The 26,517-nt window shown below is 46.2% G+C and overlaps 1 protein-coding gene across 5 annotated transcripts in view; it reads right to left on the bottom strand.

The window, feature by feature from the left end:
• Positions 1-26,023, bottom strand: part of CCDC97 (coiled-coil domain containing 97) — a 35,985-nt gene extending 9,962 nt beyond the window's left edge. The window contains exons 1-6 of one of the 5 annotated variants that reach the window (XM_029619791.1): positions 25,768-26,017; positions 23,094-23,681; positions 22,381-22,623; positions 20,213-20,342; positions 18,671-18,809; positions 9,163-9,213 (exon numbers count right to left, since the gene is read on the bottom strand). In XM_029619791.1, the coding sequence (XP_029475651.1) occupies positions 9,163-9,213; positions 18,671-18,809; positions 20,213-20,342; positions 22,381-22,623; positions 23,094-23,541 (1,011 nt within the window). In that variant the 5' untranslated portion in view covers positions 23,542-23,681; positions 25,768-26,017. Of the gene's footprint in view, positions 1-9,162; positions 9,214-18,670; positions 18,810-20,212; positions 20,343-22,380; positions 22,624-23,093; positions 23,682-25,213; positions 25,455-25,767 lie in introns of those variants that run through there. The other 4 variants (XM_029619789.1, XM_029619792.1, XM_029619793.1 and 1 more) reach the window with 4 other exon arrangements.
• Positions 26,024-26,517: the final 494 nt, after the last annotated feature.

The raw sequence follows: 26,517 nt of genomic DNA, 5'->3' as shown, positions 1-26,517 counted from the left end.
CCTGGGTCCTGGGATTGGGTGGAGTAAGGCAGGGTGTCTAGCAGGCTGGGATTTGGGGTATACATTATATTACACTTTAGATTTCTATGTCACCCTCCTCCAAAAAGGATCCAGGGTGGCCTACAATATAATCAAAGTACATCCTAAAAAATACAGGACAACAGCATATGCATCAAAATACAATAGCATATAAATACAAAAGAATATTAAAAAACCCCAAAAACCTATCCCCTCCTCTCACAAGGGATCAGGAAAATCTACAAACACTCCGGAGGGTTTCACAAACCTTGAGTTGACTATACCACACCATAACCCTATTATGCCTAGCTGTCTCCTCCAATACTCGCCAAGTAACCTGACCTCTGACTGGAGAGGGTGGCCAGAGCCAGCCAGATGAGCAAGAGACTGTTCTCGATGACCAGAGTGGGAGTGGGTCATGGCCACCCTCTGCCATCTATGGTCCACAATACTCCCCCACTACCATCTGCTCTTCATTAGGGATGAGCTTTCTTTTTGCTTTGGAACCAAATCTCCTTCATTTTTTTGTTTCTAAACTGGCACCCTCTCCCACCCCCAGAATAAATGCCTGCCTGTTTTTAAGAGCTCCTGCTCTCTCTGGCCCCTCAAACCACACCCTCCACCAATGCCTGGAGCCCAAAGAGGAATAGGAACATTCCCCGGTTGCTCCTGCCACCCCAGCTCATATTTCACAGTGGCACAGCTGCCCTGAGAACGGCATCAGTTTGGAATCCAAACCAGTCCCAGCTTTGAACCAACCAACGCCATTTTGAAATATGGAATTAGCAAGGGACGAGCTAATGGGGATTGCTCCTGTCCCTCTTTTTGGACCACAAGCATCATGGTTAGAACTGGGAGAGCTTGAGGGGGGGTCGTGCGCACTATTGTAAAAATAGCTTTTAGTGGCTGATTATGTTTCGGAGATTTTTCTTGTATCTTGGTTTTGCAAGAATGGGAAGAAACATTTATTTTTAATATTATAAGTTAATTATTTTTAAAACTATTACAATTGTTTGCTGCATTGTGTTGTTTTTGTTTCTAAGAATTTGTTTTTTTTTACAATTGTTGCTTTTTTTTTTGTAATTTGTGCAGTCTTTGTAGAAAAGCCAGCTACAAAAGTAAATACACAAACAAGCGTGCATTAAATACCTAGCAGGCTTCAATAAGGTAGCAGAAGGACGCATTTTCCATAGAATAGAAAGGTCAGGGACATGGGTGTCATCATACGAAGCTGAAGGGAGGGAAGCTCCAAAGGAACGGGAGAAACTCTTTTTTCCACCGAGAAGGGCGGTGGAAACCTGTAAAAGACTTCCGGAGAAGGTGCTAAGAGCCAAAGCATTGGCAGAAATCAAACACACGGGGGAAAGATACAAAAGGGACCTTAGTGGCAGAGAGGGGGAAGAGCACAGATCGAGTAAGACCTGTGATAGCCCAGGAGGCAGACACAAATGCAAACTACGTGAACCAAGTCCTTATGTCTCAACATCTTCTATGCTCCTATGTAAAAAAAAACTCCGGCTAGACCAGAGAGTGCCTTGGAGTAGAGGAGCTAGAAATATGATTTTCCCTTTCGGGTTTTCAATTGAAAAAAATAAAGAAGGGGGGGCCTATTTTCGTCCTTAACCTCTTCTTGAATTGATATCAGCCTTGCTTTTACTCAGGGGTGAAACTCAGGCTTCTGGATTTTTCTGTTCAATTCTGTAATTGAATTAAACCACTGCCCATGCTGTGCCTGGCCCAGAGCATCTCTAAGCGAGCCTGCATTCAGCCGCAGTTTGCCATTTCCATTTCTTGCACCGCATGGTTTCATTATCCTAGCCCTGCTAATGTGCTGCAAAGCGTGGGAGCTGCGTGTAGGTTTGATTTTATGGGGGTCCCAATTTGGGGACCCCCATAAAAAAGTACAAGCTTTTCTTTCTGAGGGGGCAGGGCCTTGGGCGTCAGATTCGGAAGGCGTCCAAAACCTGGGAGGAAAAGAAGAATGAAGCCCTTACCGTAAAGTCCTCAGCCTGGTGGGCACCATCATCTTAAATCCAGGCCCGCGAGGGACGGCGAATCCACTGGCGCTAACTTCCACCAGCGCTGCCAAGCCCAATGGCAACTGAAGCAATTTTTAAACACTTTCACAACAGATTAGCTGGAAGATAAGAGGCGTTTACTTTCTACGACTTCTGAAGTGTGTTCTTTGCCACTGTTGTTTGCTAAGGTATTTGGGCCGTAAGCAAAAGGTACTTTCCTTTTATACTTTCATGTTAAGCAAAGAATTGTGCCTGTCTTGTTAATCCACGTGGGATACGCGGAATTAAAGTTCAACAAACAAGCTGAGGGTGAGACGTTTTTACTGGATTAATTTAGCACATCTGTGAGGAGCTTTCCAGATCAGCGAAGAAACGGGGATGACCCTTAATTCATTTAGACTTTGAAACCTTTCCCGGTTTGATGTTGTAGTAAAACACCACGCTCTATTTATGGTGCCCAAAAGTCAGTGGAATGATTTCATGGCAAGAGAAGTGGCTTGCAAGGGTGGATTTACACAGGGGATGCTCGCCACACATTTTGTCTTTTTGGCTGAAGAACAGGAGAATAAAGATTTGGATTAAAAAAAAAAAAAAAGAATAAAGTTTTTGCTCTGAAGAAGAAAGCCAGAAATCAGATGCTTGTGTTGGGGAATGTGGAATACAAAAAGAGTAATTAATGGGATTAGAGGCATGCTCTGAGCAAGTAAGGGCACTTCTGAGAAGTTAATTATTCTTGCCTAACCCAACCCCTTTTAATCCACCTCGGTTTCCAAGCTTCCTGCTGGGGGAATTTGGTGCTTGCAGAATTCAGTTATCATATGCTAGATAGAAAAATATGAGCGCAGGAAAAGGGTCAAAAAGAAACAGAGAGGCCTCCGCCCAATCACTGCTTTTATTTTATTGCAAGGTTTATCAGATATTGCACTCCCACTGTATTTTCCCCTTGCAAGGGCCGAAAATAGGATGCGTCCACTTCTACAATCCGCAGGACTGGAACCCCGGGCATAGGCGGGCCTAGCACTCTTCGGAGCCCTGCAACTGCACTGCTAACTTTGGCTTCCAACGTAGGAGAAAGGCGCTGCTTCCGTTCTGGGCAGCCGTGTTTGCCTTGGCCCGGTCTCGCCACTGATTTCAGGGCACAAAGTAAGCTTCTAATTAAGCCACAGGCCTCCAGGCATGAAATCCCCAGCCAGCGAGAGGGAAGGCCAGCCCGCCATCCAGCGCATGGAAGTCGGGTCCTGTTTTTACTGCTGAGGCCAGCGCCACTTGTCTTTCGTGTCTGAACGGTGGTGCAGAATTCAGACCAGGGGTGGGGGATGTAGCAAGGCGAGCTAATTAGGTCGTTGTTGGTGGAGGAACCCGCCCCCCAGGGAGGGAAGGACAATAATTGTTTCCTCGTGTTCAACAGGCAGTCAACCCCTGGCGCAAATAAGTTCCCTGGGCCCACAACACAACGGCGCAGAAACCCCGTCTGAGGAGACGGGATACCAACGGAAATCGGACTTTTGCGGCGCCAGTAATCCGTAGCCGGTCAGTTAGCAAATTCAGAGCGGTGCAAGTCCAAAATACGCTTCCAACCCCCTACAAAACTAATACCCTCATCCCATGCAAATACATGATGATGAGGGTATTAGCTATTCTCTCAGATTCCCCCCCCCCCCCCCAAAAAAAAATGTGCGCACGACCTGCACATTTGCACGCTCAGAAATGAACGCCTGCCCAGATCAGGAGTTAATTTCTGAGCAGCCCAAAAAAGTGTACAGAAGAGCAGAAAATACTGCTTTTCTGTACATCTTCCGACTTAATATCGTGGCGATATTAAGTTGGAGGAACCAAAAGGTTTAAAATAAAAAATAAAAAGTGTGCAGGCGGTCAGGTTAGGAAAAGAAATTCTCAATTAGCAAGCGTCCGTTTTCCTTACCAGTGGCAGTGCACAGATTAGAAAAATGAATGCTCGTAAAATTCAGCGTCCGTTTGCCTAACCCGCTGACAGCCGCCTCTCCTGGGCGCCTGCTGCCAAGGAGGCTCTAGGGGGTGCACATTTGTCCCTAGCGCCTCCTTGGCAGCGCGACCCCTCATTTAAATATTCTATCGCACCCCCAGGAGAGGTGGCTGGGCGCACGTTAGGAAAGCAGGTGCTCAGCAGTGAGTAGGGCCGGCGCGTCCATTAGGCAAACTTCGGCGGTTGCTTGGGCGCAGAGCCGGCCCTGAGAAGCACACCATCGGCACCCAAACGGGGGGGGCAGCGCAAGGGTCGCCTAGGGCGCCCAATACCCTTGCACCGGCCCTGACGGTGAGTGCCTGTTTTCCGCGTGGCTTTATCAGATCGGCCTGCCAGCGCATGAAGAGAGCACAAGTTTAAATCTGCCGCACCTGCAAGACCCGCGCCCTGCTGCAATGGAAGCCTGCATGGAACCAAAGTGCTCTGCCAGCAACCTCTTACCAGTCAAGCGACAGTTTACGAATCGATTGCTTTCCCTTACAAACACTAATGATGATGATAATAATCTCTTGCCAAGTCAGTCTTCCCTCCCTCATCGAGCCTGGGTATTTATCGAGACTGCCGAGTGCGGCATGGTAGAGCTGCACATGATGCCTGTATACACGATCCGGGCTTCCACTCGGCTACAGAAAGCCAAGGAGCGACGCTCCAGGCCCATTTTACCCCTTGCTATTCTGCATGTATATTTGGCGTCCAGAAATCGACCTGAAGCGGGATAACTTGGACACTCATATTGAGTGCCTGTTGCAATTGTGGGTGCACAGCCAAGTCTCCTGGGTGCCCGGTGCAATTGAGCAGTAGGGACGCATAATTATTCCCTAGCGCTTCCTTTTTAACGCAGCAGCTCATTAAAATATTTAACTGGGCACCGAGGGGCGGTGGTTGAGCGTGCGTTAGGAAAACAGGCGCTCAATACGCGTGCCCGTTGTAACGCGTGTCTTATTGCATCAGTCAATGTTTGACGGCATGTGCTGCTGGATGTGCTTCACTTGGGTTTCAGCAAAGTATTTGATACTGTCCACCTCATACAGGAGATTCATAAATTAACTGAGCAACCTGGGTGGGGGTAGACCCCAAAGTAGTGAACTGAATTTAGAAATTGGTTGACTGAGAGACAACAGAGTGAAGGGGTAAATGGAGTTCACCCCAAGGAGAGAACGGTGGTTGGTGGAGTGACTCAGGGATAGTTCCTGGGGCCAGTCCTGTTCACTATCTTTGAGATCAATATTGACACCGGGTTTTGCTGATGATAAGAACATAAGACATTGCCATGCTGGGTCAGACCAAGGGTCCATCAAGCCCAGCATCCTGTTTCCAACAGAGGCAAAACCAGGCCCCAAGAACCTGGCAATTACCCAAACACTAAGAAGATCCCATGCTACTGATGCAATTAATAGCAGTGGCTATTCCCTAAGTAAACTTGATTAATAGCCGTTAATGGACTTCTCCTCCAAGAACTTATCCAAACCTTTTTTGAACCCAGCTACACTAACTGCACTAACCACATCCTCTGGCAACAAATTCCAGAGCTTTATTGTGCGTTGAGTGAAAAAGAATTTTCTCCGATGCCAAGATCTGCCACAGACTAGATCCACTAGAGGGGAGTAGACAGAACCAAGAAGTGATTTAAGAAAGCTTGAAGAATGGTCAACTGCTCGGCAGCTCAGTTTCAGCACCAAAAAAGTGCAGTTACATTTTGGGCAGAGGAATCCAAGAGAGCGGGTGGTGATAAGGAGCAAATCACCGAGGTTCACGAAGCAGGGAAGAAAGCTAAGGGTGATTATGTCTGATGGTTTCAAAGTAGGGAAACTGCAGCAAGCAAGAGGTTAGGGCCAGAGTGAGGCTGGGGTGCACAGGAAGACTCGTAGAAAAGAGGAGACGATTATGCACAGGCCATTGGCGAGAACTCGCCTGAAATACTGTGTAAGGATATAGACTGAGTGAGGAGGTCCAGGGAAGGGGATACCAAGATGGCCCAAGGTCTACATCAAAAACCCTACGAGATGAGACTTAGAATGCTAAACGTGAGTACCCTAGAGGAGAGGTGAGCGAGTAGCTGAAAGGTATTCATAACACAAAAGAAGCAAACTGCTTTCAAGGGAAAGGAAACTGTAGAAGAGGGAGATGTCGGGGGTAGACTGAGGAAAATATTGGGAAATACTTTTTGTCATGAAAAGGATGGTAGATGGTCAGGGGCGGATGGCAGGAAAATATCAGCCTGGGGAAGTTTTTTCAAAACCGGCTCATGGGGTATCTGACGCCCTCATGCACTTTCCCTGCAGCCCGTGTGTCAACAGCTCCCAAAAGCGTGCCAGGTCAGCCCTGGAACCTGGCAGAATTGAGCCAAAATATCTCCAAAAGAAACTTTTGTCTTTCCTAAACAACTAAGAAGCTGAGCACATTCTAGATCAGGGGTGAGCAGAGCTGCCGTCCCCATTCCATCCATGCAAATTGGTTGGGCTCCCTTCACATCTGCTCCTCTCTATTGTAGAGATATAGCCTGGCTGCCCGGTCTGGCTCTTGAACCAGTTGCAAGCAATGACAATGCCAGCCAGTGTCAGACACACACGCTCAGTCACAAACAGATTTTTAGATTGCAAAAGCTTTAGTGGCACATACACACTGACATGAACAAAAATACATACACTTTCTCAGACCCAAAGACACACCCACACACAGTAAATAACACTTAGCAAATAGCATACTATGCTATTTCCCATGAGCCTCCTAAACCCTAATTTGCATACAGCATTCCTTCATTTACATATAGGTAAATGCAAATTAGCACGTAACTGCTACCATCTTCTGACCCAAATTTAGCATAAATGCTTGCACCTTCATGCATAGGCCCCTAAGTCACCATCCAATGGGACCTCACCAAATGTAAAATACCAGTAAATACCATTAGCCACCAAGAACTCAGATAAATCAGATGGCATTAAAAAAAAAAAGTAAAATGCTTAAAATACAAAAATTCAAATAAAACCCTTACTTTGAAGAAGTCCAGCCATGGATCAGCTGTCTGACGGGCCGATGCAATACAGTGCGCTCAGCTGAGTGCACTGTATAACCCGCAGACGGATGAGGGATAAATAGGCGCTAATCCACCCCCTAATGCAATAGGGGGATTAACACCTATTTAACACGCGTCCGACATGGAGTGAATGAGATAGCGCTTATCACATGCAAATACATGTGAATGAGCCTATTACTCATTCACTCCGAATGCAAAATGATAAATGTGCGTCTCAGACGCACATTTATCGCTCAGTTATTAACGCCTGCCTGGAGCAGGCGTTAATAACTGAGTGCATTGAAAAGAAGTACAGAAAAGCAGAAAAAACTGCTTCTCTGTACTTTTTTTTAAAGTAAAAAAAACAAAACAAAACAAAAAAAAAATCTCGGCAGACTGCCGAGTTATGAAGACCGACGCCGGTAAACTCGGCCTCGGTTTTCATAACCGGCCGTCTGCCAGTAATGAAAATGGCCGCTGATAAACTCGGTGGCCGTTTTCATAACCGGCAGCTGCGGCAGGTGGCGCTAGGAATGAGGCGCTAGGGTCGCTTGCGCCCCTAATTTGAATATTGCATGGTGCCCCCCCTTGTGGGCGCCATGCGTGCGTTAAAAAAGCGGGCACTGAAAAGTTAGCGCCAGCTTTCAGCGCACATAATTGCATCGGCCCCTAAGCAAGCAGTAAGGAGCTATTTTTTCCCAAGCTGTGGCTGTCAGTTTTGCTCAGCGGAGGAAGGATGCCTAGGATGGCTCACCAGAGCCAACTGAGGAAAGGTGACCCTGCTCTCTAAGAGCCTGATTTACTACAGCTTTTATCCCATTCTCAGGCCGATGCAATATCGGCACGTGTTAAAATGGGCGCTCAATCATGAGCGCCTGATCCACCTCTCCCGGGCACCCGATTTAATATTTAAATGGGCTGCCGCGGTAGAAAGCAGGCGCTAGGGAAGATTTTGCGTCCTTAGCATCTCCTCAGCATCAGGCACCCAGGAGAGGTGGCTGTCAGCGGGCTAGGAAAATGGACGCTCAATTTTACCAGCCATCTGTTTTCCTAACCTGTGCACAGCCACGGTTTAAGGAAATGGATACTCGTTAACTGAGCGTCCGTTTTGTTAACCTGACCACCAGTAACACTTTTTTTTCCTGTTCTCCTTTTTTAGGTTATTCTGACTTAATAGCGCCTATTAAGTTGGCTCTGGAGCAGGCCTTAATTTTTGAGAGTATAAGTGTGCGCGTCAGGAGCACACACATATATATATATATATATATATATATATATATATATTTTTTTTTTTTTTTTTTTTTGCATCGGGGGTAATAGCTAATAGCGCTCATCAACATGAATTTACATGTGAGGAGCGCTGTTATCTACGCGCTTATTTGGAGGTGTGTTTTGGACGTACTAATCCCCTTATTGCATGAGGCGTTCTGGACACGCGTCCAAGCGCCGGTAAAATCGTGCGCTCAGCTGAGCGCACTGTATTGCGTCGGCCCCGATTGTGTGTATGGGAAAAATGCTTTGTTAATAAGGCCCAATGAGATTGAGCAACCTTCCCAGACAGAGCATCAAAAGAAAAAAAAAAGATTGCTACCACTCCCTCTCTGTGTTAGTCTGCAGCAGCCAAAACAACAAAGAAGCTAGTGGCAACTTACAAGCTTTCGAGGACAAGAGCCCACTCCGTCAAACGGACGCATCTGGAGAAGTAGACTCTTGTCCTCGAAAACACGTGTTTCAATAAACTGGTTAGCCCGTAACATGCCACCAGCCTCTGTGTTGCTTTTCCTCCCTTCACAGTCACTAAAGTCAGAACCAGGACGATCCCAAAGGACGGTTTCCCCATGATGCCCCACCTCTCATTACTCAAGTTGAAAGAAAAGGCAGATGGATCCTTGATGGATTGCAGCTGTTTGTGGGATCCTTATGTTTTTGGCACAGTCCCTTGGCTCTGCTATCCCATGGAGCTAACTTTCTGAAGTTCAAGGGACATAGTAAATACAATCTGACTGTAAGGAGAAGGTTTCCCCACCCTCAACAGATATGGATTAGCTGCTCAAAGAAAAGCAGCCGCAAATGGAATGAAATACTCAAATGATACAAACAAACAAACCAACCTGCAATGAATGCAGTTTCCGTACTATGAATGTGCACACGTCATGGAAAACCTAATGCAAAAAAAAACAACAAAACCCAAGTAAACTTAAGGCCTTGCGTGCATTGAGAATATTCTTTAAGCCCTGTATTGTTTTCCACAAAAAAGCTAGGCTGAGTTTCGCAAAAATCAAACCCAGTCCACTTCTATTGCTGAAGCTTTTCCAAGGACACCCCACTCAACTGCCTGTCGGACTCCACATGCTGGGGATAGCTACAGAAAAATCCATGGACATGGGTAAGCCACATACAGAGAAACAGTTGAATTAGCACCAGGAGAAAGTCAAAACCAGGGCCACCTCTAAGCTAGGAACATTCACCCTGTTCTGCAGCAGGGAGCAGTGACATCACTGACTTCTCTGTTGTGGTCACAAAATGGCTGCTTCCAGCCACAAGATGGAGCCTTTACAAAAAGACAGCCAGCACCAGAGCCGTAGCCAGGCAATTTGGTACCTATGGCCAAGTGTTTACAACCAATTAAACAACTACTCTCCAACCTTAACTTGATTTTAAACTCCAGCAAAACAGAGATGCTACTTATCTCACACGTCCCACACATCAACTCACCTTACCTTTATCAATCCACCTCATTAAATATTGATCTCTCTTCAGACGTCAGAGATCTAGGAGCATGGCTTGACAATCATCTTAACTTAAAAAAATTTATAAATACCACCACCAAAGACTGTTTCTATAAATTACAAGTCCTCAAAAAGTTAAAACCTCTCCTTCACTTTAATGATTTTCGCCTTGTCCTACAATCCATCATTTTTTCAAAACTCGACTACTGCAACGCAATCCTGCTTGGCCTCCCCGCTAACAGTATCAAACCCCTTCAGATGGTACAGAACGCCGCCGCCAGAATCCTAACAAACACCAATAAAAAAGAACATATCTCCCCTATCCTGAGCAACCTCCACTGGCTACCCATCAAACAGAGAATCCTTTTTAAAACCCTTACCATTATTCACAAATCAATAAACAACATCGCCCCTATATCTCTCCAAACGCAACTTCGTCCACACCTATCCTCCAGACCCATCAGAAGCGCCTACAGAGGCACACTGTTCGCCCTACCAGCAACATCTTTACTAAGAAAAAGAGCACTCTCAACCGCAGGACCACACCATTGGAATGCTCTCCCCCCAGACCTACGCCTTGAACCCAGTCTGCCAGAGTTCAAAAAAAAGTTAAAAACCTGGCTCTTCAGACAAGCGTTCCAATTTACAGAATCCAACTAAGCACCTTATCCTGATTGAACCTTTAATTTATTGTTTTATACAGTTAACAATATTCAACATATATATATATGCAATATTTAACTTTTTAATTATTTTAATTTAATTTAATTTAGGTCACGAAAACATTCAATGTTTAATGTTTAATTGTTAATTGTTATTTTTATTTTTTATTTTTCATTGTTATTTTTCAATGTTCAATGTTCGATGTAATCAACCCAGGTCTGACCTCCCAGACTGGGGCAATTTCTTCGTTTACTGTAAACCGGACTGATTTGTATTGTATACAGGAATTCCGGTATATAAAAATTAAAAATAAATAAATAAAGTGAAAAACTGAGCCCTCATCCATTACACAACGCACGACACCAGGAGTTGGGAGACTCTGTTCAGTGTTTGTACAGCAATGCCCATGGCCATTGCAAAGGTATTAGGTGCCCTAGGAAACTTTACAGCCTTGCATCCCCCACCCCATCATACCCTCCTCACACACAATTAAACGTTCTGCATTTATAATAACAGCTTTTACATGAAAAAGAGCATTCAAAGCACAGTCTTCTGAGGTAGAAATATAACTTGCAATATGTATATTATGTTTACATGCAATGCTAAGGTGCCAAAACCCTGCAAAAAAGCAAGAGATGCTTTGAACCTATATGGTATTAGGCCTACTGTAATGCATCCTGGGCATGGGCATGACCCTCAAAGAGCCACAAGAAAAAAGAATTTCTATATCAAAACAGCACTAACTGCCAGCATTGAAACAGCAACAACCCTACCTATGAAAGTTAATACTATAAATATTACACCAGGCCTAAAATAGTAATACACCCTCTATTAGGAAAACAGAACAAGCCAAGCTGCACATAGAAACTACACACTGATGGAATAACTCACTTCAGTCATACATGCAAAGCACAGATAGACCCCCAAATACAGAATAAAGAGACCATACAGTATAAATAGAAATGTACAGACAAAAACTGAACTAGAAACTGCAACAAGCCAAATTCTGTATGCACTGCAACAATGTAAAAAACAGAAACATTACCATTCCTCATAAAACAAAATTAGTAAAACCATAGCAATAAAAAGAATAATTCAAAACAATGAATAGAATAACATTCAATAATTAAAAACTCAAATAAAAATCACCCAAACAGCAATAAAATATAAAATAACACCCAACAATTAAAATAAGAATTTAAAAATATCCCCCGTTATCCATACCTTGGAACTTTTTATTTCCAGATGCTCTGAAATTGTCATGGATTAGCAGGCAGAGTGTTCCTGTAATTGTGCACACACCTGCTCTCTCGCTCTTCCCCACATGCATACACCCATGCTCTCTCACTCTCCCACACACATGCCGTCTCTACTCACCCACAACACACGCTCTCTCTCACTTCCTCTTTGACGTAGCAGGCAGCAGCAATTTCCTTCTTCAGCCCCCGTGGCCAAGGGAATAACTTCCAGCCACATGGCTGAGCCAGCTCTAGCATTAGACTATTTCCGGCAGGGCGTGCTCCTCCTTCTCCTCCGAAGCAGCGTGGCCCCTTCGGCGTGGTAAGCACGGTCTTATTAAGTGGAAAAGCAGCGAAACCCCACCAGAATCAGCAGCATTGCCAGCAGGGCCGCACTAACCACGCTGTTGATTTTGATAGGGCCGCGCTGCTTTTTCTCACACTGCTCTGGATGGAACATGACAGCGCTATGTCACCTTTTGGTAGCAGCGCCTATGACTGTGGCCCTATTGGCCATAGGCACACTACGGCTTTGGCCAGCACACAATAAACTGGGTCTAAACTTGAATACCCAGTAAGTGCCAAGTTTCAACATGACTAGCTCACAGAAGCCAACTGGAATTGTGAGCATGACAACCAGATGGCCCCATGTACACATAATGTAATATTAGTCCAATATAAAGTCACCACCTACAATGTTTGTTGACCTCTATTTTTTTGGAATCCAAGTGGACTACATGGGCAACCACAATGGGGTAAGTCTGCATGGAGTGGCAGTTATGACCCAAGAATAGATTTGGGGTAGCCTGCACGGAGCGTTAATTAGGTCCCTAGCAGCAATGATATGGCTGCATTGGGCTTCCAAGAAAGTATTTGGATGACCTGCATGGAGTGGAAATAGACTGATTAACCGGGATGATTTACATACATATAAACTGAAGAGTAGAAAGGAGACATTGGTGTAACTGAATTTACAGATTACATGTAACTAACTTGGACTTGGGTAGGCATCAGTACAAATAGATTTGATTTATAAGATAGGCAGTGATAAAATAACTAATATCTGTGTATGGCAAGGTGGATGGGAGGTGCGGTTAGTCACTCTTAGCACTGAATGCGTTTTTCCCTGCTTCCTAAAAAGGAAGTAGTTTTCATTTTTGTGTAGCGTTTCAGGTCATGACTGCCACGGGGCGGGGGGTTATTCCTGAGAAGGCCCTATGGCGAGTGAGCTCGCTCTTTCCTTTGGTGAAGGCAGAGCTATGGAGCATCCTGGTCGGCGAGGAGTGAAGAGTTTGTTCTTCAGGTAGCCTGGCTTTGAAAGGTTGGCATAGCGTTTTCAATTTGTCCCTCTGTGGCACTGGGAGCCAGTGAAGTTTTAGCAGAGCGGGCATGATGCAGTCACAGTGTTTGCAGTCCTCCAGAAGGCGTGCTGCGGCATTCTGGATTAGCTGAAGGTGATGAAAGGCTTTTCTCATCGTATATAAGTGTGTTGCAGTAAACCAGCCGAGACATTATCACGGCATGAATCGATGTGGTCAAGACTCCTCGTTTCGATATACAGCTAGGGCTTGTGCAGCCACTGTAGATCAGTGTTTCCCCAACCAATGTGCACCAAACCCTGATCAGATGAGCCATGGAAATGTCACCACTGCCCGCTGCTCCAATCCAGGCCAGCATCTGAGCTTTGCTCCTAGCACCCAGCAGCAACAAGAGAGACACCAGGGTTGGGTCAAAAAACTTTTATTTATAAATGTCAAAACTGAAATTCTAAGCGGTGAACAAAAAAAAAAAAAAGAAAATCAGTCATAACACACAAATATATCAAACATATTACAAAAATACACAGTACAAATGGCTGCCTTCATTTTAATTTGCTTGGGAAGACATAAAGAATGCCAACACTGTCTTTTGGGAGACATGACAGGCAGGGTCCGAAAGGAAGCACCCATCGCATGCTCCCCCCCAAAAGGTCCCGCTGGAGACTGGCATGCAGCTGGTGGATTCATGGGCGCCAACAATGCCATGCACGGGGGGGCGTAACATGAATAGAAAGAATACAGCTGCAGTGCACCTATCCAATTCCTCCGCACAGGTTAGGAAAGTCAAACGCAGGGCCAGACACCTAAGTTACCAAAAGGATCCAGAGTAATTTCGAGAAGGATGGAGATGCTCCCGAAGAGACATTAGGCCCAGCCTCTTTTTATTTACAGTTTAAAGAGTTCTGGAAGTGATTTCTTCACCTGGGGCAGTTCCCCTAGACACGAACCTCCCCCCCGCTGAAAACTCCAGTGTGGGCCTGTTACTACTGGGGGCAGTTTGAACATCCCCACTATCAGCATCACTGCCTCGTCTAGCAACCCAGGGGTGGCAAAGGATGAAGAAGAGGAAGAGAACACAAACATTTACAATCTCTTACTAATACAGAGTACAGCGGCCTCCTCAGGAGGGAGGAGAGGAGGGAAGGTGACTGGAGGCAGCCATTTCTGGGGTCCAGGCCCAGTTCTATGTCCTTGTTGACGCAAATTGCTTGCGACACCCCCATTTTTTTTTTTTAAACTTGTCATAAAAGATAATCAAACACCATCAGCTCTAACGCAGCCTGATATGGGGGCTGCAATTTTAATGAACTCAGCGTCACTTTTTTAAACAGATGTCGGGCAGATCTGCTGTGGTCTGGATGGGGGCGAAGGGAGGCACGTTGGGAAGGGCGTGAAACTGAAGTTAGAGAGACTGCTGCAGTCTCCTCGGCCTCACGTTCCCCCTTTCAGTCAGTGGGAAGGGCAGGATCCAAGGTGACTAACCCTGTCCCGGGGTGGGTTGGAGCTGTCAAGTCTCCGGCAGCTGCGCTGTGTCCCCCTGCACCACAAAACACAGCGGGAGAGGCGAGCGTACAAGGACTCTGTGACACAATCCAGCTTCTGGTCACCCACCTGCCCCCCCCTACTCTCAAATGTATTTTTAGCTCTAATCACCCTGTCAAAATAATGACAGATGTGCCCCTGGCTGCCTCCAGCTCTCTTAACGTTGGACTTGTGCCTGACCAAGTTTGACTTAAGGGTGGGGGCTGAGCAAAGCCTGGAATTCCCCCCCCCCCCCCCCCCCACCCGCTCCACGCGGGTCTCTGTACTTTTCTGATCATTGCTCAAAGCGGGTGGTGAGAGATTGGACTAACTCAATCCCTAAAGCCCCCCCACACATATTGCGGGGGGAAGGAGGCTGAAGGGCCAGTGAAAGGAGCATTGGGAGAGCTATCGCAGAGTAGGAGTGTGAGTGTCTGTCTCAGTACCAGAATAACAGGGAGTGCCGCCGGGCCGAAGTGAGGTGCATTAAAGCAAATTTATTCTACATTAATAACGTTATGCCTGGCTCTCGGCAGGTGTCGTGGAGAAGATGAGTGGCCGACTCCATGCCCCCACACACCAGAATGCCTTTGTCACCACCACTTGGAGTGCTTGAACCAAATAACTTTGCCCCACCACAAAATAGCATAAACAAGGCTAACACCCGTAATTTGGGAATTGTTTTTGGTTTTTTTTTTTACAAACTGAGCAAGTTATATCTCAGGGCAAAGCTAACTCCAGGTGAGCTCAGACTGGGATATTCTAGCTAAGAAATACCTGGGGTGTGGAGAAAAAGTGCACGGGGGGAATCTGTCTTCCAGGACTTTTGGACCGGGTGTGCCCATCTGTCCCCAGGCTCTCCAAGCTGCAGCCCCATACGCGCACTGTCTGCAAGGGCCCGGCCCTGCCCCTCTCCCCGTTAGCTGCAGGGGAGCTTCCAGGCACTTCTGCTCCCTTAGGCTCCCCCTCCCGAAGCCTCGCCAGGCACAAAGGTTTCCCCATCCCACCTCAGCGGCAGGACAGCCGGCAGGCAGGATCCTGCAGGAGGAGACTGTGGCAGGACGCTTAAGTTCCTGAAACGTTTTGGTAGCTCATACTGCATCCAACTTTCAGCCGAGGGCTCGAAAAGGCGCAGGGGCCCTTCCGTTGATCTGCATCGACTCTTCAGATGCTTACAAATCTCCTGCACTTTAAAGGCGATTTTGTGTTATTTTACAGGAACATTCGAAACCCAAGCCATGGAACAGGCAGCCTGCAGAGCCTTTACAAGCTGGGTTCAGGCCCCAGCTCCTCCTCCTCAGGAGGCAGACTCCCTAATTCTTGCCCCCTGCTTCCAGTTATTGGACTCAATTATGTCAGAGTCCTCCAGGATAGAAATAGATACACACACAAAAAAAAACAAAAAACAAACCCACCACAGAATGGGAAAAAACCCAGCCCTGCAAAGATTGTTCCCAAGCTCGTCGTGGGACCCTCAACGCCAGCCCGGTTTTCAGGATATCCACAATGAATACAAATGAAGTACATGCCGAAGATCCTATATATGCAAATGTGTCTCATGCATATTCATTGTGGACATTAGGGATGTGCATTCATTACATCCGTTTCGGCGGGTTCACTCGTACCTCGCCAGCTTTCTAGTACATGCGGAAAATGGAAAGTGTACACACATTAACAGCGAAATACACGCATACTCTCCGTTTCCCCGCGTGTACTAGAAAGGCGGCAAGGTACACGTGTGTACCCCCCAAAACAGATGTAACGAATGTGGACATCTTGACAACCCGGCTGGTCTGAAAATCACAAGTTCCAGGTCCTCAAGGTCAGGCTTTTTTTTTTTTTTTTTTTTAAACAAACGGTCATCTCATCAGTGTCCCAACGGGGGTCAGAAAACAGGGCGACCCCCCCCAACACGCATGCACACACATTAAGACTCTTAGGCTCAGGTAAAAGAGACCTCCTCAGTTCATAGCTCAGACCTTACTCTTGAATCTTAGCCAAGAAGGGACGGAGAAGCTGAAGGGATGGGCTGAACTCATCACTGCTTTCACACACACAAGACCTTTCTGCTCTGCATTTCTTGCTGACTGTTTAATTCTTCATTAGCTGATGTGTGTTCACTCCCCATTCCTTTCACATTTTGACTCCGCGCCAGGACTAAATGTTGACGAGTGTGCATTTGGGGTCAGATTTATTCCTGAAAGTTGAATCCAAGGCTCTACTTAGATGCATTTAACTGAGTATTAATTATTTCCATAAGTAATTGGTGGCAATTCCGGTGACACATGCACTTTCATCTCCTAGTAAATGCACAAGCAGGAGGAGGCTGGACTAACTGAGCATTTGCTGCTGGATCAGAGATGTACATGGCAGTAAATGGTATTAGAGGAACTGTAACTATGACTCCCGTTATGCAGTTGGGGTAAAACCAGGACTAGCTTAGCCTATGATATGGTTCAACCCTCCCCTTCCCCCAGTTAGGGCCACACTGAACCTCCCAGGTTGTCCAACTCCAGACCTTGAGGGTTGCAAACCTGTCTGTTTTTCAGGATATCCCTAATGTATATGCACATTTATATTATGGAGGGATATCCTGAAACCTGAAAGACTGCTACGCGGCCCTTAAGCCTGGAGTTAGATACCCTCTGTCTGCCTGGTGAACTCTCCTGTGAATCTGTTCTGATTTTAGGCAGGTCCTGCTCTCATGATGTACCTTCAACCCCCGATGCAGTTTGGTACCTGTGGTACTGATTCCAAGCGGAAGCAGCAGGCCTCAGAAATTCTACAGCACACTTGGACACAAGTTCACGTCTCTCTCCAGAAACTGCGTCATTTGATGGTACTATCTGTATTGCTGTCAGAGGCTGGACTGGTCTGGCTGGATGAAGAGGAGCCCCTATTAAATGCACCTCTGTCAATCACCATCAGCTGCTAAAGGAACACATAGTCCCTTTCCTAAGGATGCCTCAAGAGCATCACTGCTATTCCTTAGCTTACACTGACATCTAGTGGTGGGAGAAAGGGAAGCAGCTGGTCTGGTGTCTGCAATAAGCAGCCTGCTGTGTGCAGCTTCTACCCTGTCCCTCATAAGAAGATCCTTTCACTACCCCCACCATGTCTCTTCCTATGGAAGTAAATCAGCTCAGGACATGGCGTGAACTGGCTGGGCTTATGCCCAACATTATTTACAGAGGGATGGGCCTTTTAACAGCAGGATGCAACAACCAATTCCTTGAGTGTGCCAACACTAGCTATCTGAATCCACTGCACACAATTGCCTTTTACACAGGATCTCCGCAAAAGATACCCAGTACACGATAAAACTGACAAATACTTTAATTACAGCTTTGGAATGCAGGAAATCTGCCTTTTTTTTTTTTTTTTTGCTCCCTTCTGCTCTCAGCTCAATTGGTCATTGGCTGAGGCAGCGTCTGTGCTGGACATCACTGATGGTCCAGGCTAAGTAGCCTTTCGTGGCGTAGTTTCATGTCAAGGCAATGGCTGGGCAGTTCTCACTCTGGGAGACCATAGACAAGTTAAGGTTTTGAAATAAGGTCTGGGAGGTTTGGGAAAAGGTTATTTACACTGAGTCTCAAACACTTATTTGGAGCCACTGTGAGACACATTTCCCCCCCCCCTCCCCCCCACCCCTACCTGTCCGTCAGGATCTGCGTTTGTCCTCCCACAAAAGCAACAATTAAGCCTGGAAAGAACCTCCCTCTGATTTACAGCCAACCACAAAGCAAGTAGCTCATGGCATATCATGTCCTTGGTTTTAATTTTTTGTTATTTCATTTTTGTTTTATAGGTAGATCTGGACTGTTGTATTCGTGATGCTTACTTTGGAATCAGCTACAAGACAGAGCCAAACAGCTGGCTCTGAGGCGACTGCAGCGTGCTGGCTGCGGCTGGCAGGGTGGCTCGGATAAAGAGAGACCTTCCAGGACTGCCTGCACCTCCCAGGTTATCCAGTGGCAACTGAGTGGTCCAAGCAACCACCAAGTTTCCTCTACTGCTTGTTCATATTTCACCTTCTGCCCATTTGCTGGGAAAGGTCTGGCGTTCAATAAAGTCTCATGAGCTGTTTGTAAAACCTGGAGGGAGGTCCTGCACTGCCAAGGATGTATGGGTGGCTTTTATCCTAAGTACCGGCATCTCACTGGTCACCTCCTCCTCCTCGTCTTTCATGTCCCCCACTTCCTCAGGCTCTTCCTCGTCAAAATAGCTCTCCTCCTCATCCCGGGTAACGATGTCCAGATTATCGAGGTCAGGATTATCATCTACCTCACTGCAAGGACAGGAGAGGGGAAAAATGTCAGTGACTGGGGCAATGCCTGGGCTGCGCACAACGACCCAAACTTCTCGTTATCGGCGCGACTCCCCACTCCCACCACCGTGCTCTGTGCAACTGCACGGGGCGAACTTAATACCAGATTACGGACTTTTCTACACTCTCCTCTCCCAGCCCTGCCTGTTACATTTACAGAGTCTCCTCGCTCTGCCTTTCCCTGCTGTTGACTCGTAAACAGATTAGACAAATGTATGGAAGATAGGTTTCATGAACCCTAGTTGACCTAAGGGTCAGGGATGTCCCTTCTGGTTCATGGCATTCTTAGATCATGTGTGCTGGTCATTAGAAGGCTCTGACAGCTGATAGAGGACTCTACACATTTTATTTCTTATACTCTTCCTGTGAGCACCTGCTGCTGGGCTAGCCAGATACTGGTCCGACCCAGCACATCAATACCAAGATCTCACCCACAGTAAATGGAGCGCTGATGATAAAAGTCATCATGTAAGGATGATCCCTTCGAATAACACCTGTGTGTGCCTCTGCTCTGCAACTCCCAGCTCAGATTACTAGCTTTCAATACCATTATTATTAATGAGTTTGTATATCCTTGTTGGAAGAGCGCCACCAGACATTCAAAGAGCCATGGCCAGGCCAACAGAGGTCACCCTCTGTAGTTACACCGCAGTAAAAAAAACAACAAAAACACTTGAAGGCACGTGAGAACTTCTTTACAACAGCAGCAGCAATGCCACATCCGAGACCGTCCAAAACACCTGGCAGGCACTGTACCCTCTAAGCCATGCGCATATGTGCGTACAGACACAGGTCATGAACCCTGTGCACACGGCAAAACATAGGGCGCTCAAGAAATCCCGATATTTGCATTGTACTGGCTCGTGGCACGCAAATCTGAACTCAGCTAATAAAAAGTTGCACAAAAAGAAAATGTCTGCATGCACAGTCTTTCAAAAATGAGAAGGAACAGTGCAGGTGAGACTTGAGAGATCTTGTTGAGTTGGCCTCAGCAAGATCCTGCACCGTGAAGGGGCAGTCCCCAAGCCACTGAGACTGGCATGGGTACCAGAGTGACTGAGCAGCCTCCTGCAGGGAGAGAGGAGGAATGGATTACCTGGAAGGTCCGACGCCGCCTCCATCCCCAAATCAGCAGGTCAAGACAGGACATGACAAAATGAGGAAACTCTACCGGCCCCAAGATGTGATTGTGGCAAGAGGCAGATCGTGAAATACTCCTGCTGAGGCCCAACTCAGGAACGCTGAAATGTGCTCAGCCATAGAAAGAAACCTGACTTTTATGTGGGTGGGGGGGTGGAAATGAATGCAAAGCTTGAGGACAGTGAACTTTGCAGCTCCCACACAAGGTGACCCCGGAGACTCACCTATAGTCGAAATCTCTGTCACGGCCATCCAGAAAGCGTTGATGCATTTGTGTGACCAGCTCCTCTCGGAGAAGAGCCTTCTCCTCGCTGTCTGGGACCCAATCCTCCAGCTCTGGTTGCATGTCCTCTTCTTCACTCAGCAAAAACCAAACAAACAATCAGTGGTCTCATATGAAATGTACTGTGCTCCCAGAGGAGCAGTATTCAAAGAGCTATGCAATGTAGCAAGAGACAAAAACCAAACAGGGCAGAGGGAAGAGCATCCCCTAACTCGACACTGGAGCACTAGGTCAGTGCTCGCTCAGAGAGGAGAGTGCCCCCTAACACTATGCTGAGGTTATCGAATTGCCAACTTTATTTCTAAAAAATGTAAACGATGGAAGGTGCACTAATCAAGGTACCATCCCCGTTACCCTTTAAGTCATTAAGTTATAATCATTAACTGCCCACCGGTCAACCTTTATCTAATAACTGCAGCTCCACACAAAAAAAAAAAGTTTTTTAAGAAATGTTTTGGGGGGTTTTTTTGCATCTAAAAAATATACACCACGTGTCTCTTAGAAACAAATCACTAAATTTCACAATGTATCGCCATTCAACCACTACTCTCTTCGCCATTTTATATTTTAAAAAGAGCACTGAAGTTGCTGGGCACATGGAAGAGCCTTGGATGTTAACATCACGATTGCGCTCCCCTGACAAAGAACGTTTTCTGAAACTTGGCCATGTTGGATAACAAATAATCTTGGGTGAAGTTAAGATATATGAAACTCAGGTCTATGTAGACGGCTTTTTCAACAATTAGATTGGAGTGAGCAAATAGAGAGTAGTGGTTGATTGATATTACAGTTTGTGAATGGCGATACATTAAGAAAGTTAGTGATTTGTTTCTAAGAGACACGTATAGTATATATTTTTTAGATGCCAAAAAACCCCAAAACATTTCTTAAAATGTTTTTTTGTGTGGAACTGCAATTATTAAATAAGGGTAGCCAGTGGGCAGTTAATGATTATAACTTAATGACTAAAGGATAAACGGGATGAAACCTTGATTAGTGCATATATGAAACTACCACTGTCCATCATTTACATTTTTAGAAATAAAGTGGCTAAAGCAGTGTCCTCCACTTACGTTTGTTATTATAATCAGTGGGTTCAAAATGTTTTTGCTTTTTTGTTAAATTGTTAACTCTACGAGTGGAGATAATATGCACTTTCTGGGAGGTTATCGAATTAGCAATAGTAAAGGTGCAAGCCAGAGACTATCAAATATAAGCAGTGCCAGGCTGGGTCAGACCTCAGAGTCCAGTGAGCCCAGCATCCTGACTCCAAGTGGCCAATCTGGGTCTCTTGGAAGTACTCGGCAGATTTCGTCCATGATATAGGAGGTGGCAATTTCCAAATCCATCCAGCTAATAATATTTAAATGGATTCATCCATCCTCCAGAGACTTGTGAAAGCCATTTTAAACCCACCTACACTACTATCTTTGACCACTTCCTCCAGCAACAAATTCCACAGCTTAATTATACATTGACTGAAAAACAGTCCTAGTGTTATCTGAAAGGGTAAATGTTCCTTATTTACCTGTTCCAGCCCACTCATGACAGTAGCTAATGACCATATTGGCCCATCCTGTCTACCATTTGGGTAGATACATACAGTCCAATACCAATCCTCCACCCCTTTTCCATCCCCAGCTTGTCTTATACCCGACCTCTCAATCCCATCACTCTCCTCTGCTGTCCTATCTGGCCCAAGAACGTCCAAAATCTGTTAAAAGTGCTGGCCTCCACCAGCTCTGTTTACAAGACCAATATTTAACCCAACATCTCTATCATATCCCCTCTTCTGCAAACTGAGGAGCCTTTCGTTGTAAGGGAGCCCTTCCAGCCTCTTTATCATTTTTGTTCCCTTTTCTGTACCTCTTCTATCTTTCTTGAGATGGGATGACTAGAACTGCACACACTACCCGAGCTGCAGTCGCGTCAGGATATTCTCAGTTTTATTCTCTTACTAAGGATCCCTAGCATTCTATTTGCTTTTGTGACTGCTGCCACACACTGAGCCATGGACTGCAACGTATTGTCCAGATTATTCCCCAAGGATCTTTTCCTAGGTGGTGACCCCTAAAGTGAGACCCAGTGCCAGAGAATGGATGCGCTAACCTTCATCTTCCTCTTCCTCTTCCTCCATGCAAGCCTCCTCCTGCTCCTGCTGCACATGCAGCCGCCTCTGGAGAGTCTGCTCTTGGAAGGAGTTCAACAGGAAGTCAGAAAGGCAGTGCTGCTCTGACACAGCCCCGCTGCTCAGAGACACAGCCTCTTCATCTGTCAGGTACTGCCCCACGTAGTGCTCGTATAACAGGGGATCCCGTGACCGCATTTGCTCGTCACTGAAGTAGTCCCCGCCTAGGGGTGAGAGGAGACATGCAGAGAGCAAGAGAAAGTTATGTGATGGGGGCAGCTTTATTTGTACACAGGTTATAATCACTTACTCACTGTGTAACATTCAGTTAGACATTTAAGCCCACCTTATGTGTTGACTGTAAGCTCTTTGGAGTAGGCTGTGACCTTGGAGATTTACGACGCTCAGTGTCTTGCATACTGAGAGCGCAGTATAGACAATAAATGAAAAAGAGGCCACACTGAAAATTCCTATCAGCCAGATCACCCTATTTATAATTCCTGTAAGAGGCTTTTTATTTACAATTCTTTCTTGGGACAATGGTTTGCAATGCCTGATCCTCGTCGTCAATGAACAGCACAGCCATACTACTCACCAAAGATATTTGTGTTTGCTTTTCATTAATGCACATATTTAGTTGTGTGTTTTGGTTTAAAGGGGTGTAGGTGAAGGCAGTGTCCCTGCTGCACATTACCTTGAATGAGCTGCTGCAAGGCAGCAAAACGCTTGTTCCGTAAGCAGGTCCGGTCGCTCTTCTTCAGGGAGGACTTGGAGATCTCCCGGCAGTAGAAGTCCACCTCGTAGTCCCCCTGCAGGTGGCTGAAGCAAACCAGATGCTCCTGCTGCAGTGCCTTGCGGAAGCGCTCCAGGAACACCACGGGCTTGGAGCGGTACAGCTCTAGCAGCATCTCCAGCTTCTGCTGCAGGGTGAAGTCCGGCTCATCCTTCTGCTGGCTTCGGATCTGCACTCTGCTGCCAGCCACCGCCATTAACATGTTCAGGAGGGGCCCACTCTCCACCAGCTCGGCATCTCTGGGGCCCGTCTCTACATCGTGGAGCTGCGGCTGTTTCAGATCTTGCCCCACATTTTCAACAGTCCCTTTAGCTTGGGCCACCGGGCACGGCTCTTCACCCATTCTCATCTTTTCCTCTTCTACAGCCTTTGTGTGAAGGCTCTGGGTCAGGCTTCTATCAGATGGGCTATTCTTTGCCAAGGATGGGACATTCAGAGGAGCAGGCTTAGCTATGGCTTCCAACTCTGATTCAACTCCATTCAGTTTAGCTATCAGAAACAAGAGAAAAAGAGCTAGAGCATTAAAAAAACCGAGGAAGAACCTGTGTCAACACTAGCACTGCTGTGCTAGAAAAACACTGGGATCACAACCCTAACATGATTCCAGATAATGAAGACATTGTGATCACCTGGGACGTTCCCATTCCCAAAGATAAAATGCTTGATGCTAGAAAACAAGACATAATGGAAAAAGAGAAAAACACAAGAACAGTATTCCTAGAACAGAAGTAACTGTATGAAATGACTATTCTGAACATAAGATATGCCATACTGGGTCAGACCGAGGGTCCATCAAGCCCAGTGGCCAATCCAAGTCACAAATATCTGGCAAGTACCCAAACGTTAGATAGATCACAAGCTACTAATGCTGGTAATAAGAAGGCTATTCCCTAAGTCAACTTGACTAATAGTAGTTTATGAAGAAATGCAATCAGAGCCCAAGTAAACATGGCAGAAAGATACAGATATAGTCCCATTTGTACTGGATGCCACCAACTTCATTAAAAAGAACTTCCAGGCACATCTTGATATGTTGCCTGTTCATATTAAATCCTATAAACTCCAAAAGGAAGCTCTCTTTGGCATTAGCAATAATCACAGAAACATGGCAGCAGAAAAAGACCAGAAGACCTATCTAGTCTGGCCATCCATACCAACTATTAATTTTTATAATCCCTACCAGTCCCTCAGAGATTCTTTGTGTTTATCCTATGCGGTTTTTTGGATTCAGATACTATCTTTTCACCACCTCCATGGGAAGGCTGTTCCGTGCATACACCATCCTTGCTGTAAAGAAATATTTCCTTAGATTACTCCTGGGTCTACCCCCCCTTTCACCCTCAACCCACAGTCCGAGAGCCTCCTCTGAAAGGAAATCTTGAAGGTTTCTGAGGTAATCTGAGACTGAGATCATATCGAACTGTCCCTGGCTTATAAACTAGGTTCATTCCTGTCAAGGCATGCACAAAACCCACCCACCAATGTGGAGACACATCAAGAAAGGATGAGCAGTAAGAAGTGGATCAAAGGAAATTTTCAGGTTAGGGAAAATTAGAAACTGTTTTGGTTTGTTTTTTTTTTTGGGGGGGGGGGAATCAAATAATGATCAAGACTCATGCTACAATCTAGTAAAAGATGAACATAACTGTATTCAGCATTTTTTACCCCTTGTTGATTTACATTTAACTCAAACATTTTCACTGGTAAATTAAGGTGAGTTACATTCAGGTGCCGAAGGCATTTTCGTATTCTTAGAGGGTTTACAATCTGTTTGTACTTGAGGCAATGGAAGGCAAAGTGACTTGTTCACATTCACAAAGCACATCAGTGGGATCTGAACCCTGGTTTTCAGCCTGCTGCTCTAACCACTAAGGCTTATCCTCCATGCCAGAGGCTACCCCTCTAGTAGACTACACCCATGGCATACACTCAGCTTAGCGCACAGCTTGCTGCGGGGTTGGACCTGGACGCGGTACAATAACTCCCCATGCAATAACAGGATTAGCGTGCCCAACACACACCTCCAAACTAGCATGTAGCTAGTCCCATGTAAATGCCACGTAGATAAGGTTATTAGCTATTACGTCCAATGTGCCATCCCGGAGCTGGGGTTAAGTCTTCCTGAGCTCCAAGCAGCCACAAAAAAAGCCCAAAATATTGCTTCCTGTGGCTCCTCATACTTAGTATCAGCATGTGACTGTGCGCAGGTTAGGGGAACGTTAAGTGAGCGGCACACAGCTACATGTTCTGGGCGCCGGATTCCATGGACCCGCAATTTATCCCTAGCACATCCTTTTCAGCCTGGCAGCTCAGTCGCATACTGCATTGGGTGCCCAAGAAAGGAGGATGTGCGCACGGTTTTTCGTATTTGGTATTGCATCGGTCTGTAGGTATTTTCAGCCCTGCTGGCAAACACAAAGAAAAATTCTGATTTTCAGGACCCCCCCCCCACAGTGCATTCTGGAACTTGTAGTACTGAGGAAATATGCAGAAACACTCCCACAATGCACTGTGGGTACGGCGTCTCCCCCTCCCCCCTTCTCCTTTCCGATGTCTTAGTTCAGGCGTTGCATACATTGCTATGGAGAGTTCAGGGTAAGGAACTTACCCCCTCCAGCCGCCTCCATGTTATACTGACGGCGATATGTCGAGGGGAGGGGGGCACTCGATCACGGGCGTCAGCTGCGTCAAGTCAGAGGGAACGGAAAAGAAAGAAGACCTAGGCCTCTGTGCGTCACTTTAGGCTCGCACCGCTCTATCTCCGCCCCACCGGAAGAACATTTTCGAGCTGTTCACTTCCGCCCCGCAACCTACTCGTTTCTGTCGGGAGTACTTGCACGCAGGTTGTCATGCATGTCCTGTTTTAAATATCTTCATCCTGTAGCCACGTCGATTCTAAAATAAAGGAAGACGTACTGTGTTGCATAGCAAATACAGGATCTCCCCCTATAAAACTCGTGCAAAAACAGTGCTAGCCCATTGGCAGGGTCGGCTTTCCCTTAGGATGCCCTGGGAAAAATGGATAGGTTAAATGTGAATCTGTTTTTGGTGGAGGGGGTGCTGTGCTTTGACATCATAGCAGTGTGATCCATTCGTCCTTAACATACTTTTTTATTATGTACGTACCCCACCCTGCACTATTTTTTGAAGGAGCAGGTAAGAAATGTTAATTAAATAAATAAATCACGCAGTTAGATACCTGGCCACCTTTGATTTCCAGACAGCCTGCGTGTAGCACAGATCAAGGGCAGGGGGGACAGACTGGATATACATAATTTTACACACACACATATGTAAGTATATGTATATCCATATGTGTGTGTAT

This window comes from Rhinatrema bivittatum, chromosome 11 (assembly GCF_901001135.1).
Source record: "Rhinatrema bivittatum chromosome 11, aRhiBiv1.1, whole genome shotgun sequence".
NCBI lineage: Eukaryota > Metazoa > Chordata > Amphibia > Gymnophiona > Rhinatrematidae > Rhinatrema > Rhinatrema bivittatum.
The sequence above is the reverse complement of the archived record's forward strand: the minus strand, read 5'-3'. Positions and strand labels throughout refer to the sequence as shown.